Source organism: Chrysemys picta, chromosome 2 (genome assembly GCF_011386835.1).
Source record: "Chrysemys picta bellii isolate R12L10 chromosome 2, ASM1138683v2, whole genome shotgun sequence".
Lineage (NCBI taxonomy): Eukaryota > Metazoa > Chordata > Testudines > Emydidae > Chrysemys > Chrysemys picta.
The window spans coordinates 76,473,519-76,486,925 of NC_088792.1; the positions used below are offsets into that span (position 1 = coordinate 76,473,519).

Sequence of the window (13,407 nt, forward strand, 5' to 3'; positions counted from 1 at the left end):
TATTGCATTGAAGTCAAAAGAGCTACGCCAATTGATAGCAGCTGAAGCTCTGACCCTGGGTGCCTTTATTCCCCAGTTTTTAATGAGACCTCCCTCATAGAAGAAGTTTACAAGAGTTGACACAGTGGAGCTAATATGGTCAATTATGTCCATCTGTGTTTAGGCAACAGTGAATTGAAAATTATTTACATGATAGACTAATGGCTCCATCATATATACATGCTTAGACAATTTGTAAATGTTGTTATTTAACCAATGAGCCATCAGTAATGAAGTTGTATTTATTTACAGTTTTTAAAACATGTAAGTTTACAAAACATGTTCTATGTAGCCTACTGAACAAGTCTATGTTTAGCCTATTTTAACTTAGATTTTTGACCCAACAGATCATCTAACCAAAGGTGTTTGTCACAATTCCTCCTTTGGACCCCTGATACTGGCTGCTTCGAAAAGTTAATTATCACAGCTATTAAAGGCCTTGATTCAGGAAAGCACTAAAGCACATCCTTAACTGGAAACATTTGATTAAATTAAAGCTGTCCTGAATAGGGATGTTTTCCCCACTAAATATCAAACTTTTTAGACCATCTTAAAGCTCTGATCTGCAAACATGTGCCTTGCTTGACAAACCTGTCTCATCCCAAGGGCTTTAATGGGGTTTCTGACATGCCTGTAGTTAAATATGGGCATAAATATTTCAAAATATCAGGGACTAATTGCTTGTCAAATTTATTTCCCCACCCTATATTTAAGCTGCCTTTGTGTTAGACAGGTGCCAAACAAATAAGAGAGACTGAGAATCTTTTGCTCTTAAAAACATACTGTATAGAATAAGGCCCATTCTTGAGCCATGGACTCAGGGTTTTGCCCAATTAAATTCTGGGTAAGGAGTGCAAGATTTTGAACATATAGTTGTAAAAGTAGTCTAAATTATGTTTTCTGCCTCTTGAAAATTGCATCCAGAAAAAAAATGTGCGCCCTTGCACCAAGAAGGTCAAAGTTCAGCCCATGGCAAATTAATAAAGCTGACATTTCAGCCCTGAAAATACGGAAATTTAATAGAAATATTGAGCAACGTGAAGCATTTCTATTATACTGACCCTGACAGTAATTTTTTAAAATGTAAAATAACCTGGAGAGAAACACATATTAGCAGCTGCAGAATTATTACCACAGACAGCCAAATACCTGGAATTTTATAATTTGTAAATAATGAAAGGCAGCTCTGTGAACTACAAAATTCTCGATCACACATTTGATTCAAATGCCCTCTATATGAACTCTATAAAATGCTTTAGTTTTAAATTATCAGTTTGAGTTCACAGTCCCTGGGGGATAGCTGGATTTCTCTTTTATTATTATTATTATTTTATTTTTGCTGTTGTTACTGGGGATATGACTTTTGAGATCCTTCTACATTATGCTGTAGCCATATAATTCTTTTAAAATTAAATTGTTTTTAATGATTAGCAGAAAATTGTACAAGCACTTTATGTGCAGAGTTCTCTTGCATAATGAGGTTATTGTTAAATGATTGAATAGAGATTAATATCAAGGTATTCTGGCAAGTTGGTTCATACCATCTGTACTTTAACAGTCAATTCTACATAAGTAAGCAATACTCTGAATGGGAAATCAGACACATCAAAAGTACAGAATATCATGAAAGAACCTAGAAAATATATGCATTTTGTACACAGGGATAATATTTTTTGTCCATGGTATTAAAGTTCATTAAATTATTTATATTCTTGTTCAAACTTTCCAACCTTATGTATGATTCTTTATTATAGAAATGCAGGGCTGGCAGGTACCTCAAGAGGTCCAACTGCACCGAGGCAGGATTAGGCATACCTAGACCATCTCATACCTAGATAGGTGTTTGCTTGCCTGATCTTGAAAACCTCCAATGACGGGGATTCCACAAACTCCCTTGGAAGTCTGTTCCAGTGTTTAGCTACCCTTATAGTTAGAAAGTTTTTCCTAATATCTAACATACATTTCGCTTGCTACCCTCAGTGGACATGGAGAACAATTGATCACCATCATCTTTATAACAACCTTCTATTTATTTGAAGACTGTTATCAAGTCTCCTCTTCTCTAGGCTAAACATGCCCAGTTCTTTCAACCTTTCCTCATAGGTTGTGTTTTCTAAATCTCTTACCATTTTTGTTGCTCTCCTGTGGACACTCTCTAGTTTGTCCTCATCTTTCTTAAAGAGTTGTGCCCATAACTGGATGCAGTGTCCCAGATGAGACCTCACTAGTGCCAAGTATAGTGGAACAATTACCTACCATATCCTACATAGGACACTGTCAGAACAACCCAGAATGACATTTGCCTGTTTACTCGTAATCGATTTGTGATGCACTATAACCCCCAGATCCTTTTTTTTGGTGCTACTCCCTCACCAGTTATTTCTCACATGATATTATTGAATTGATTATTATTATTGATATCAGACCAATTCTGCAATTTATCAAGATCATTTTGAATTCGAATCCTTTCCTCCAAAGAGCTTGCAACTCCTCCCAGCTTGGTGTCATTGCAGATTTTATAAATGCAGTCTCCACTGTGTCCTCCAAGTTGTTAATGAAAATATAGAATAGTATTGGGCCCAGAACCCATACTTAGTTTTATGGTATTTATAACTTCTTACTTACAGTAAGTCTGGCATTATTTTTTATAGTAGGGTCTTAAAGATTTTACTAATGGATAGATTTTTTTTTGTATTATGTAATTTTTTTGTATTTTGTAATTTTTGTAATTTGTGATGGCCACCAATAGCCATCACATTAAATTGTTGATACTCTACAAGAAGAGTTTGTCATCAGAACTACAGGTTCTCTGATGATAGAACTCCAAAAAGGGACATCGTTTGTCCAACCCTAGATCCAAGTATTGTGAATTTAGCCAAAAGCATGTTTGTAAATTGCTGCCTCAAAAGGAGGATTTATATTCAGTATAACTGAGTGGGTATAAATTACAAGCAGCCTGATCTGGAGTAAATCGTTAGCCTTTTTTCCCCTAGGCGTGTAGCCCATACATATCTATACAATTGTTTGGCAAGACATTCATCTTTAACTAGTGTAAAGTACCAGTGTGTTCATAGATTTGTACATGTATATCCTCTGATACTGCTAGCCAGATTCTCTCACCCCTTCATGTCATTTCTGGAAAACACACATTTTGCTGGTTGTAGAATGATCTTTCATTAAAACATGTTCCATCTATTTACCAAATCACTACAGTCCTCCTTAAACACAAATATCAGAACTAGTATGGATGACTTTTATATAATGCAATATTTAGCTGCATTATTGTATATAAATATATTTATATAAAAATGACTAGAGATGCATTAGTGGCTCAGACTCTAAAACTGTTCATTTTGTGGAAGAAACATGCAGACGTATATACAGTATGTGCTTTGGCCTGGATATGAACAGACCTAGGTTTAAACACTGATTAATAATCATGTTTAGCAGAAACATGGATCTGATAACTTCTCCCACATTCAGAACTATACTCTGATTGATGTAAATGAAAAGGCAAGTACCGGTAATTTCCAGTGTGTGCTGGTCATGCCCAGAGATCTTCTGGTATTTTGGTGTTATATACACAGATTTTGAAAAGGGCACAACTGGGATAGGAGTCTGTGATGTGCAGAATGCCTCCTGTAAGAACTGAACATCACTAACTCTCACTGAAGTCAGTGGGTGCCAAAAATGCGTAGCACTTGGTATGAAATGACCTAGACCTCACAGGATCTGTCCCCAATTGCACGAATTACATTTCCTGAGTAAAGGCAAACCATAAACTTTTCCTTTCCTTTCCTTTCTTCATCCTGCCCTCAGATGTACAGTGCGTATCTGTGCAATTGAAACAACTTATGGTTTTGGGGGGCTGATATCTGGTTGGTCTTCTGGGATTTGGCCAGACACCAGAAAGGGTAGATTTCCAACTCAGTGTATCTTCTGCACAATAGTGAAATTTCCAGATAGGGGTTTGTTTTTTGGATAGCTCTGAAGATTTTTACAGGATATCCTATAAAATGGGCACATCTCAAACTCATTTGAAGAGCATAGGTTATTGCTGATCTGAGATGAAATAACCTTTGTATAAGGGACTGCTCTGATATGTAGTCAAAATGGAGCTATCTCACAGTTTGCTAAATATGGATGAACCACAATGTCTTAAAAGAAGCACCTACCCCCTCCTTGACTGTCCCTCCTAAACCTAAATCTTTACCTATCCCTGAACCTGAATCTTTCAGAAGTTTGGAAAATGTTTAAAGAGTTAAAGAAACACATTGGGAGTTTCCAACATAACACTTAAGCCTTCCCATCATCCCACCCCTATGCCTACTTCTTATCTGCTGTGTGATTTCATGGGGCAGAAGGGGCTCAGTATTCTGATGGTGGAGTCACATCTCTAGAAGCTGATCACTTCTCCACTCTGATAGTGGATCTCTTTAGAGCATGGTTGTGGCCTCCCTCATCTACTCAAGTCTCATTTTCTGAGGGTAAGAGGATGGCCTTGTTATATCCTTTTGTGCAATAAGTAAGCTAGTGCAAGTTGTTTATGTATTTCATGCTGTGTGATTGTAATAGTCACTAAGAGGATATGAGAAAGGAGGTTACATATTTCATTTCTTCACTACTTAATCATCTTGGATTCTGCCGTTTCTGCTAAAGGTTGTTCATTCCTCATATACGCCAAGCTTTTTCAAAAATGGTTGCCTAAAATTTATGCTCCTACGTCACCCATATTTAGGCACCTAAATAAGTGGCCTGATTTTCAAAAGTGCTGAGCATTTGGCCATTGACTTCATTCTGCACTGGTGGGTGCTCAGCCCCTTTGAAAATCAGGCCAATTATTCAGGTGCTTAAAGATGGACCGAGGAGCCGAAGTTGAATAGCCATTTTTGAAAATTTTGGCCATAATGTCATTCTCAGTTGCTATGCTTGTTTATACTATATCTAGTAAAGAGATTATCCATTCTGAATTTGACAGTCAGAATAAAGCAAGTGGTAGAGGCAATAACACTTAATGATAGGTGTGGGTTATACACTGGGTTAAACTTTGACCATATTGGGCAGAAATACAATCTTATGAACCCAACAGCCTGATTCACTGACCTCCTCTTCCCCAAACACATGCACAGATTCATGAAAGTAAAAGTGGTGTAAGTTCTGCTACTGTGATCACAGGCAAATAAGAAGATTTTGTGGTTGCAGAGCTTTTCTTCAAAAGATATGGGGCCCTTTGATTTTTAAGGAAAAACAAATCATTTTTTTAAATGGCTGAAATAGTACGGTAAGTATCTTTCATTAAAAAAAGTACAGGATTAAAAATGCAGTTCAGCAGTAAGTGGAATGCACAGAAATGATTACGTGAAACAGAAATTTTTCAAGTGGTAGTCCACATAGATTCCACTTGGTGTGAATGTGCCCCATGTGTGCAAGATTACTATCACATTCATTGAGCAAGTGTACACCAAGAATAGAATCTGTATGGACGACACATCTCAATGAATGGGCGGGTGTACAGTAAGATAAATAACTATTCTTGCCAAATTCTATAAGGTATCTGTGGAGAATTTTTTCAGAAATCTGTGTGACTTTCCCATCCCAAAACAAACCCATGTAAGATGCTTATATATAAATTAATAAATCTGGAGGAATCTGGCTTTGGGGGTGGAGGGGACAACCCTCAAAAGTTTGGGGATCGCTGATGTAGACAATGGAAAAGAATCTTACACTTTGTGTATTCACATCACTGCAACTGAAGTGTTCTCTAAGTGCTCCATATAATTTTAACACCAGATAGCAGATGATTAACATGCCAGCTAACTTTCTGCTGGTATTTGCTGCATAAATGCTGATCTACCACCTGGAGCCTTTAAAAAGTGTGATCGGTTGTTAAATAATATCATACTGTTACTGAGATACCAGCTAAACAACATCATAAATTCTGTCTATTCTGCATTCCTTATCCACCCAGAAATCTCAATTAAGTCTCTGGGAGTTCTGGGTATATGTGGACTGCAGGATGAGGCCCTAGGTAAACCTTAAAGCCAGATTCATAACCTGAAACCACCTTCAGTAATTGAAGCTAGTAATGTACACAGAACTGAAGAAAAGTTTATTTTATTTTAAATTGTTACCAATATCATACACTACTGGAGTTTTCCTTGGGTTTGGTTGACATGCAGAAGCTAATCTTTTTCAGGAAGGCAAAAGAAATGAAAGGGAAACATTAGAGATAGAGCTGTGTAAAACTTTTGTGGTAAAACCCAAAGCAGAAGTTAAACCTTAAATTTAGGTTTGTGAACCTGGGCTGATGACTATTTTTATGGTAAAACCTTGCAAAACTGAGTGATATTGCATGATTATTGAAACAGTAAGCTGCTCATGTCAGGGACTGTCTTTTGCTATGTGTAAGCTAGAAGTGCCTAGTGCTATGAAGCTCTGATTTTAATTTAGGTTTTCATCCGAGACCTTGAGAAATGTGAGGTTGTGGATCAGTTTTGCTTTGAGTTTTTGGTTCCATTGACTCCCAGAACATTTAGTGTGAAGTTTTGAGTAGTTTCACCCAAAACTAATAAGTACTAGAGCTGGTAGACATTTTTTTTCCAAAGGAAAAGGCTCTTTGTTGAAAAGCAGACCTTTTACAGTTTTTATTTGTTTAAAAAAATCTTTAAATTTTTGTTTTCTTCAAATTTTTTGCAACATTTCTCATCCAAACGTCTATCAAAATTATCACTGAAATTTTATGGAAACTGATAAATTAAAACATTTTGAAATTTTTAATAATGTTGACAATAAAAAAGTTTTGTGAAAAATTTCATGGAAAATGCAAAATGGGTCTATTGAACCCTGCAAAACGGAAACCCCTTCAAATGACCCGCTCACAGCCTCTCAAGTTCCTAACATCCACTCCCATTTAGGTATAGTTATGCAGCAAGGATCAACTTAAAGAGATGTATAAGAAATCCAAAGTGTAGATGATAGTGGGTTTTGAACTATGGTGCTTCCCATAAAATTTCTTTGATGAAGCACTTGAATATAGACCTTGTGGAAGGATGGTTTCAAAAACAGACACTATAATTCAGCAGGAAACTAAATAGTGATAATGTGTTCTCATGACACACACAAACCTATATGTCTAGTATCTTTATATTTTAAAAATATTAGTACAGTAACCCCTCACTTAAAGTCATCCCGGTTAATGTTGTTTCATTGATGACCAATTAGAGAACATGCTCGTTTAAAGTTGCGCAATGCTCCCTTATAACATTGTTTGGCAGCCGCCTGCTTTGGCCACTGCTTGCAGGAAGAGCAGCCCCTTGCAGCTAGCTGGTGGGGGCTTGGATCCAAGGTGGGCTGGGAGCCCCCCATCAGTTCCCCATTCCCCTAAGTTCCCTGTGCAGCAGCCACCCAGCAGGCTATCAATTGCCAGCAGTTCCCTGTCCCTCCCCCCACTGCCATGTGCTGCTCCTGCCCTCTGCCTTGGAGCTGCTCCCAGGAGCCTCCTGCTTGCTGTGCAGGGTGGGGGAACAAGGGGGCTAATGTCAGGGCGTCCCCCTCATCCCTGCTCCTGCACCCCGCTTACCCCTTCTCCATATAGAGCAGGGTGGGGACATGGCAGGGCTCAGGATGGATGGAGGTTGCTGGCCGAAGCTGTTGTCTCAACTTCCTGATCTACTTAAAAAGGAAGTGTACATAGAGTGGTGTCAGCGTACTTAAAGGGGCAATGCGCATCTCTCTCTCTCTCTCACAGGGTGTGTATCTCTGTCTCTGTCTGCCATGCTGTCTGCCCTCCCTCCATTTGTGCTGCCTTGTAGAGTGTGAGGCTACATTAGCAACATGTTAACCTTTGAGGGCTCAGCCAATTGCTAGTTTATTATTTAGAAATATCCCATCCTCTTCCACCCTCTAACTTCACCATCTCATTCAAGCTTCACAATCATCATTGCTGTGTACAGTATTAAATTGTTTGTTTAAAATTTATACTGTGTGTATGTATATATAGAAAAATATAGTTTTTTGTCTGGTGAAAAAAATTTCCCTGGAACCTAACCTCCCCCTATTTACATTAATTCTTATGGGGAAATTGGATTCGCTTAACATCGTTTCGCTTAAAGTTGCATTTTTCAGGAACAAAACTACAACGTTAAGCGAGGAGTTTCTGTATTGTACAGAGCAAACATATGGACAGTTGGATTTTAATAACTAGTAGTTAGCATTTAAAATAAGATTAAGAGGCCATCTCTTGAGCTACATTGTATTATTACATCATATTTATGTGTGAATTCCCATTGTGGAATCCACTTTTGGAACCTCTGTGTGAATAGAATCGAAATTACACAGTTTATCCTGACAGGAAAGCCAACTAAATCTGAAGGGGAATCAGAGTCTTGTATTACAGTCCTCCTATGCAAGAAAATTATTATCATTTTCTTAATAAACTAAATACTTTTCTACCTTGCAGAACTCAAATCATCACCGCTCATCAGGGCTCATGTTCCAATTACTGTGAAGTATTTAGGAAAACGGTGTCCAAATTAATTCTAGTTACTTTCTTGTGGTAGTACTCAGGGTTTATATCTATATATTAATGTGAAAGGCTTTTCATATAGTGGAGAACATTCTTTAGCACCTCTTACTATTCCAGTAGAGTCCAACTCTGCCAACTTAGCTGCATGAGTAACTTTACTTGCTTGAGTAGTTCCACTGGGATGAACGGGACTACTTCCACAGGTGAAATGACTTATGTGACTAAGCGTTTGCAGGATTGCGGTGTATAGCAAATAACCTTGAAAAGTCCATAGTAAATGTAATGGAACCACAAATGTCTCTTTTGGTTGGCAAGAAATTCAAAAGAGTAAAGCAGATTTAAGTAATTGCTTCAGATTTCAGGCTCTGGGTTCTTGCACTCACAAGCAAACCACTGTATGCACAGACTTCTAAATCTCACAGGCTTGGATGGAACAGCATATCCATTCCTTTGGAGTTTTTATGTTACAAGAGAGTCCTAATGAAGACTAATGTTAGGGGATTTTTTTGAGAAAGTTTAATTGGGGGTTGAGTTTTATTTGAGGTTGTTGTGGGTTAACTGCTGATTTTAATTGGATTCTCTTTCTCAGTATCTGTCAAAGACTGTTAAGACAATAGATAGGCATTGTTTATTTGCTTATTTGTATATATTGCATTTATTTGGTTTATACATCAAATAAATGAAAATGCACTTCATGGGCCAAATTTTTTGCTGGTGTAAATTTACCCATAAAATGTTTGTAAATCACACCAGCAGAGAATTTGGCACTACAGTAGAACCTCAGAGTTACAAACACCAGAGTTACGAACTGACCAGTCAATCACATACCTCATTTGGAACTGGAAGTACACAATTCGGCAGCAACATAGATGAAAAAAAAAGCAAATACAGTACAACACTGTGTTAAACGTAAACTACTAAAAAAATAAAGGGAAAGCAGCATTTTTCTTCTGCATAAAGCAACAGAGGGTCCTGTGGCACCTTTAAGACTAACAGAACTATTGGGAGCATAAGCTTTCGTGGGTAAGAACCTCACTTCTTCAGATGCAAGTAATGGAAATCTCCAGAGGCATGAGGTTGATAGATTTCCATTCCATATGGCTAAATGCCGTGCCTTGCATGGTGTCAAGTATCAGAGGGGTAGCCGTGTTAGTCTGAATCTGTAAAAAGCAACAGAGGGTCCTGTGGCACCTTTAAGACTAACAGAAGTATTGGGAGTATAAGCTTTTGTGGGTAAGAACCTCACTTCTTCAGATGCAAGTTATGGAAATCTTCTTCTGCATAGTAAAGTTTCAAAGCTATATTCAGTCAGTCAGTTGTAAACTTTTGAAAGAGACACCATAACATTTTGTTCAGAGTTACAAACATTTCAGAGTTATGAACAACGTCCATTCCTGAGGTGTTCGTAACTCTGAGGTTCTACTGTATATTCTTAGGATGTGTGCTTGCTGGTTTTTGGCTGTGACTAAAGTCCGCTGCAAATACTCGTGTAAAGAATAATGTAAGGGAAGTGGACATAAAGGCCCCAACTTTGGAATGCCTCTGTTCAGCAAGGCACATAAGATTACGTTTAACTTTATGCACATGCTTAAGTGCTTTCTTGAATAAGGACCAAAATTATTATTGCTAAAGACTGACTGACTGACTGTCTGTGTATCTTATGTATTGTGCCCGTGATCATGGTATCTGGTGGTGGTATCACGATTCATGATGGCATGTCATGTTTGACATGTGCATCTTCCAAAATGAAAGCACACCCTGTGAGAATGTGTACTCTTTCTTCAAATTTGGTGGGAGAGAGGGTTTAGGGAAAGGTTCTAGGAGGAGCTGTGCAGTGAAGCAAAGATGAAGACAGTGTAGCTTCAGGGATAATATTGGTTTTTTTTTTTCACTTAAGTCTGGTATTCAGTGATTGCAAAAAGTGGCCCTTTCTGTGATTCTTTGCTGTTATTACATGACATAAACTATTTCCAAACTGACTATCAAATATGCATTTTCAGTCCTCTTCTCTTTGAGTTAAAGACAGGCACTCACTTTGTGGTCTAACTGTTGAATGCAACAAGTTGTAACTGGTCCATGAAATTAAAATTCCCTCTCAAGAGTGAGTCTTGTGGAGGTACTCTTAAACTGTGTTATTTGTTGTAGTGCTATATATGCAAACACTCGTCAATATTCAGATAGAAAAGCCTAAGTATACAAAAACAATTTTAAAAAAACCCTTTGACTGTCTAAAATGTACTAGATACCTTTAAAAAAAAATTCTTCCTCTGGATCTCTTTATTTTTTGGTCAGCCAGTTTTATAGGGCATTTGGTGAATGGTGGGAAAGCATCTGCTCCATTCCCATTAAAAAACAAAACTTCCTTTGATGGCTTAAAATGCAAATATACATTTAAATTAAGTTAATTTCCTTCACCAGAGAAACATCTTTGTCTATCTGGATACCCTACTGGCCATTCCTGTAACTGGCATTTTTGTTGGCAGTCTCAGTGTAGAGATCAGAGTTTGAATGGGCATGGAAAATGAACATCCCTCAAGATCTGCATTGCAGTGCAGGGGGAATGCAGGGAAGCTTGCTGTCCATCCTGTACCTTTTCTATGGGTGAACCCCCCTCTCTCGTGTGTGTGTGTGTGTGTGTGTGTGTGTGTGTGTGTGTGTGTGTGTGTACATATATATATAATAAACTGCATGGAATAGTCTGCATGGATCTAGGGTTAAAATATAATAACATGCATTTTTCTTTTTTCTTTTTCTTTTTTTTTTCTTTTCTTTCTCTGTAGGTATGGGAAAATTGTATCCACAAAGGCAATTCTTGACAAAAACACAAATCAGTGCAAAGGTATGTGCAAAGAGTCCTCCAGATGAGTTCGGTGTCTGTTTGGCTGATTGACTGGTATTCCATCCGCCAAGGTTTGGGCTCCGACTGTGCAATCAAGACAATGTACAGTATATTGCAAACATATTTAATAATGCCAGTGCTCTGAGTTGTATTTTCCAGTAACATTGCTCATTAATTTTTTTCATTAACAAACAAAATGAAAATCGCAAATCAGAACAAGTATCAAATTGCTTTGGTAGAAAAGTAAATTACCTTCTAACCACATAGCGTGGTCTGATTTGAATGATATCATCAGTGATGCAAATTGATTTCCTATATAAAAATGAGAAACCCTTGGGAAAACTTTCCCAAGCAAAACCTGGCTTATTTTTTCTATTCTAGAATGTCTCAGACTACATTATTGGAAGAAGAAAATATGCACTGTGGCACAACATTGATCATAAAATTGTGACATAGTGATATGAAAATGATTTCTCTTACTCTTGCAGTTTTGCATTTTTAATTTCTCTGGTAATATTTCAAAATATTCTCTGTTTTTTAGTGAAATACAATGTGTACTGTGGAGATATGACATTTGCATGGGTCTATATCTTTGTCTAGATAGATATATACAGAGATTTCTGAAGACTAGAATTATTATCTGTAATCAGTCTGAAGGTCCATCTTTTCCATGGGTGGGACTTTCACTTTACTGGAGTGTTGGTTCTCACAGTGGAGTCCACTTCCCTGAAGGATAAAATTGTAATTCCATAGCTAGTGAACTGCAGAATCTTTGTGCACTAATGTCTAACTGGATTTGTCTCACATGGAGTGGATTGTGGACAGCAATCATTTTCTATGTAGCCGTGGTAAGAAAAGGACTGTGTCATCTTTATCATAGAATCATAGAATATCAGGGTTGGAAGGGACCTCAGGAGGTCATCTAGTCCAACCCCCTGCTCAAAGCAGGACTAGTCCCCAACTAAATCAGCCCAGCCAGGGCTTTAAGCCTGACCTTAAAAACCTCTAAGGAAGGAGATTCCACCACCTCCCTAGGTAACCCATTCCAGTGCTTCACCACCCTCCTAGTGAAAAAGTTTTTCCTAATATCCAACCTAAACCTCCCCCACTGCAACTTGAGACCATTACTCCTTGTTCTGTCATCTGGTACCACTGAGAATAGTCTATATCCATCCTCTTTGGAACCCCCTTTCAGGTAGTTGAAAGCAGCTATCAAATCGCCCCTTCATTCTTCTCTTCTGCAGACTAAACAATCCCAGCCTCTCCTCATAAGTCATGTGCTCCAGCCCCCTAATAATTTTTGTTGCCCTCCGTTGGACTCTTTCCAATTTTTCCACATCCTTCTTCTCGTGTGGGGCTCAAAACTGGATGCAGTACTCCAGATGAGGCCTCACCAATGTCGAATAGAGGGGAATGATCACGTCCCTCGATCTGCTGGCAATGCCCTTACTTATACAGCCCAAAATGCCGTTAGCCTTCTTGGCAACAAGGGCACACTGTTGACTCATATCCAGCTTCTCGTCCACTGTAATCCCTAGGTCCTTTTCTGCAGAACTGCTTCCTAGCCATTCGGTCTCTAGTCTGTAGCGGTGCATGGGATTCTTCCTTCCTAAGTGCAGGACTCTGCATTTGTCCTTGTTGAACCTCATCAGATTAAGGTAGCAAACTAAGTGAAATATAAGGTTAGTGATGAGATAAGGTGAGAAGAGGTGAAATATGGAAGGAAACTTGAGAAAAAGTGAGAAGGGGCAAAATCCTGCCAGTGTTACAAAAGTGTGCTTAGTAACTGGCAGAAGAAGCAGATGGAGTTTTTCCCTATAACCCATGCAGCAGCAGTACTGGATAGCCACACAAGGGTATATTAGGAATGAGGACTGAAATTCTACTCTGACAAACCACCACAGTCCCAAAAAGGCATGGTTTGCCACCAGGTGCATGTAGTCAGACTCTAGGACTCACTGTAAACATGCTATGCTGGGCTGCATATGCAAGATGGGGTGCTTGC

At 38.4% G+C, this 13,407-nt stretch overlaps 1 protein-coding gene across 18 annotated transcripts in view; it reads left to right on the forward strand.

Moving 5' to 3' along the window:
- Window positions 1-13,407, forward strand: part of RBMS3 (RNA binding motif single stranded interacting protein 3) — a 917,250-nt gene that overhangs the window by 516,682 nt on the left and 387,161 nt on the right. For all 18 annotated transcript variants that reach the window (XM_042840452.2, XM_042840448.2, XM_065583518.1 and 15 more), the window contains one exon: window positions 11,344-11,402. In XM_042840452.2, the coding sequence (XP_042696386.2) occupies window positions 11,344-11,402 (59 nt within the window). The remainder of the gene's footprint in view (window positions 1-11,343; window positions 11,403-13,407) is intronic.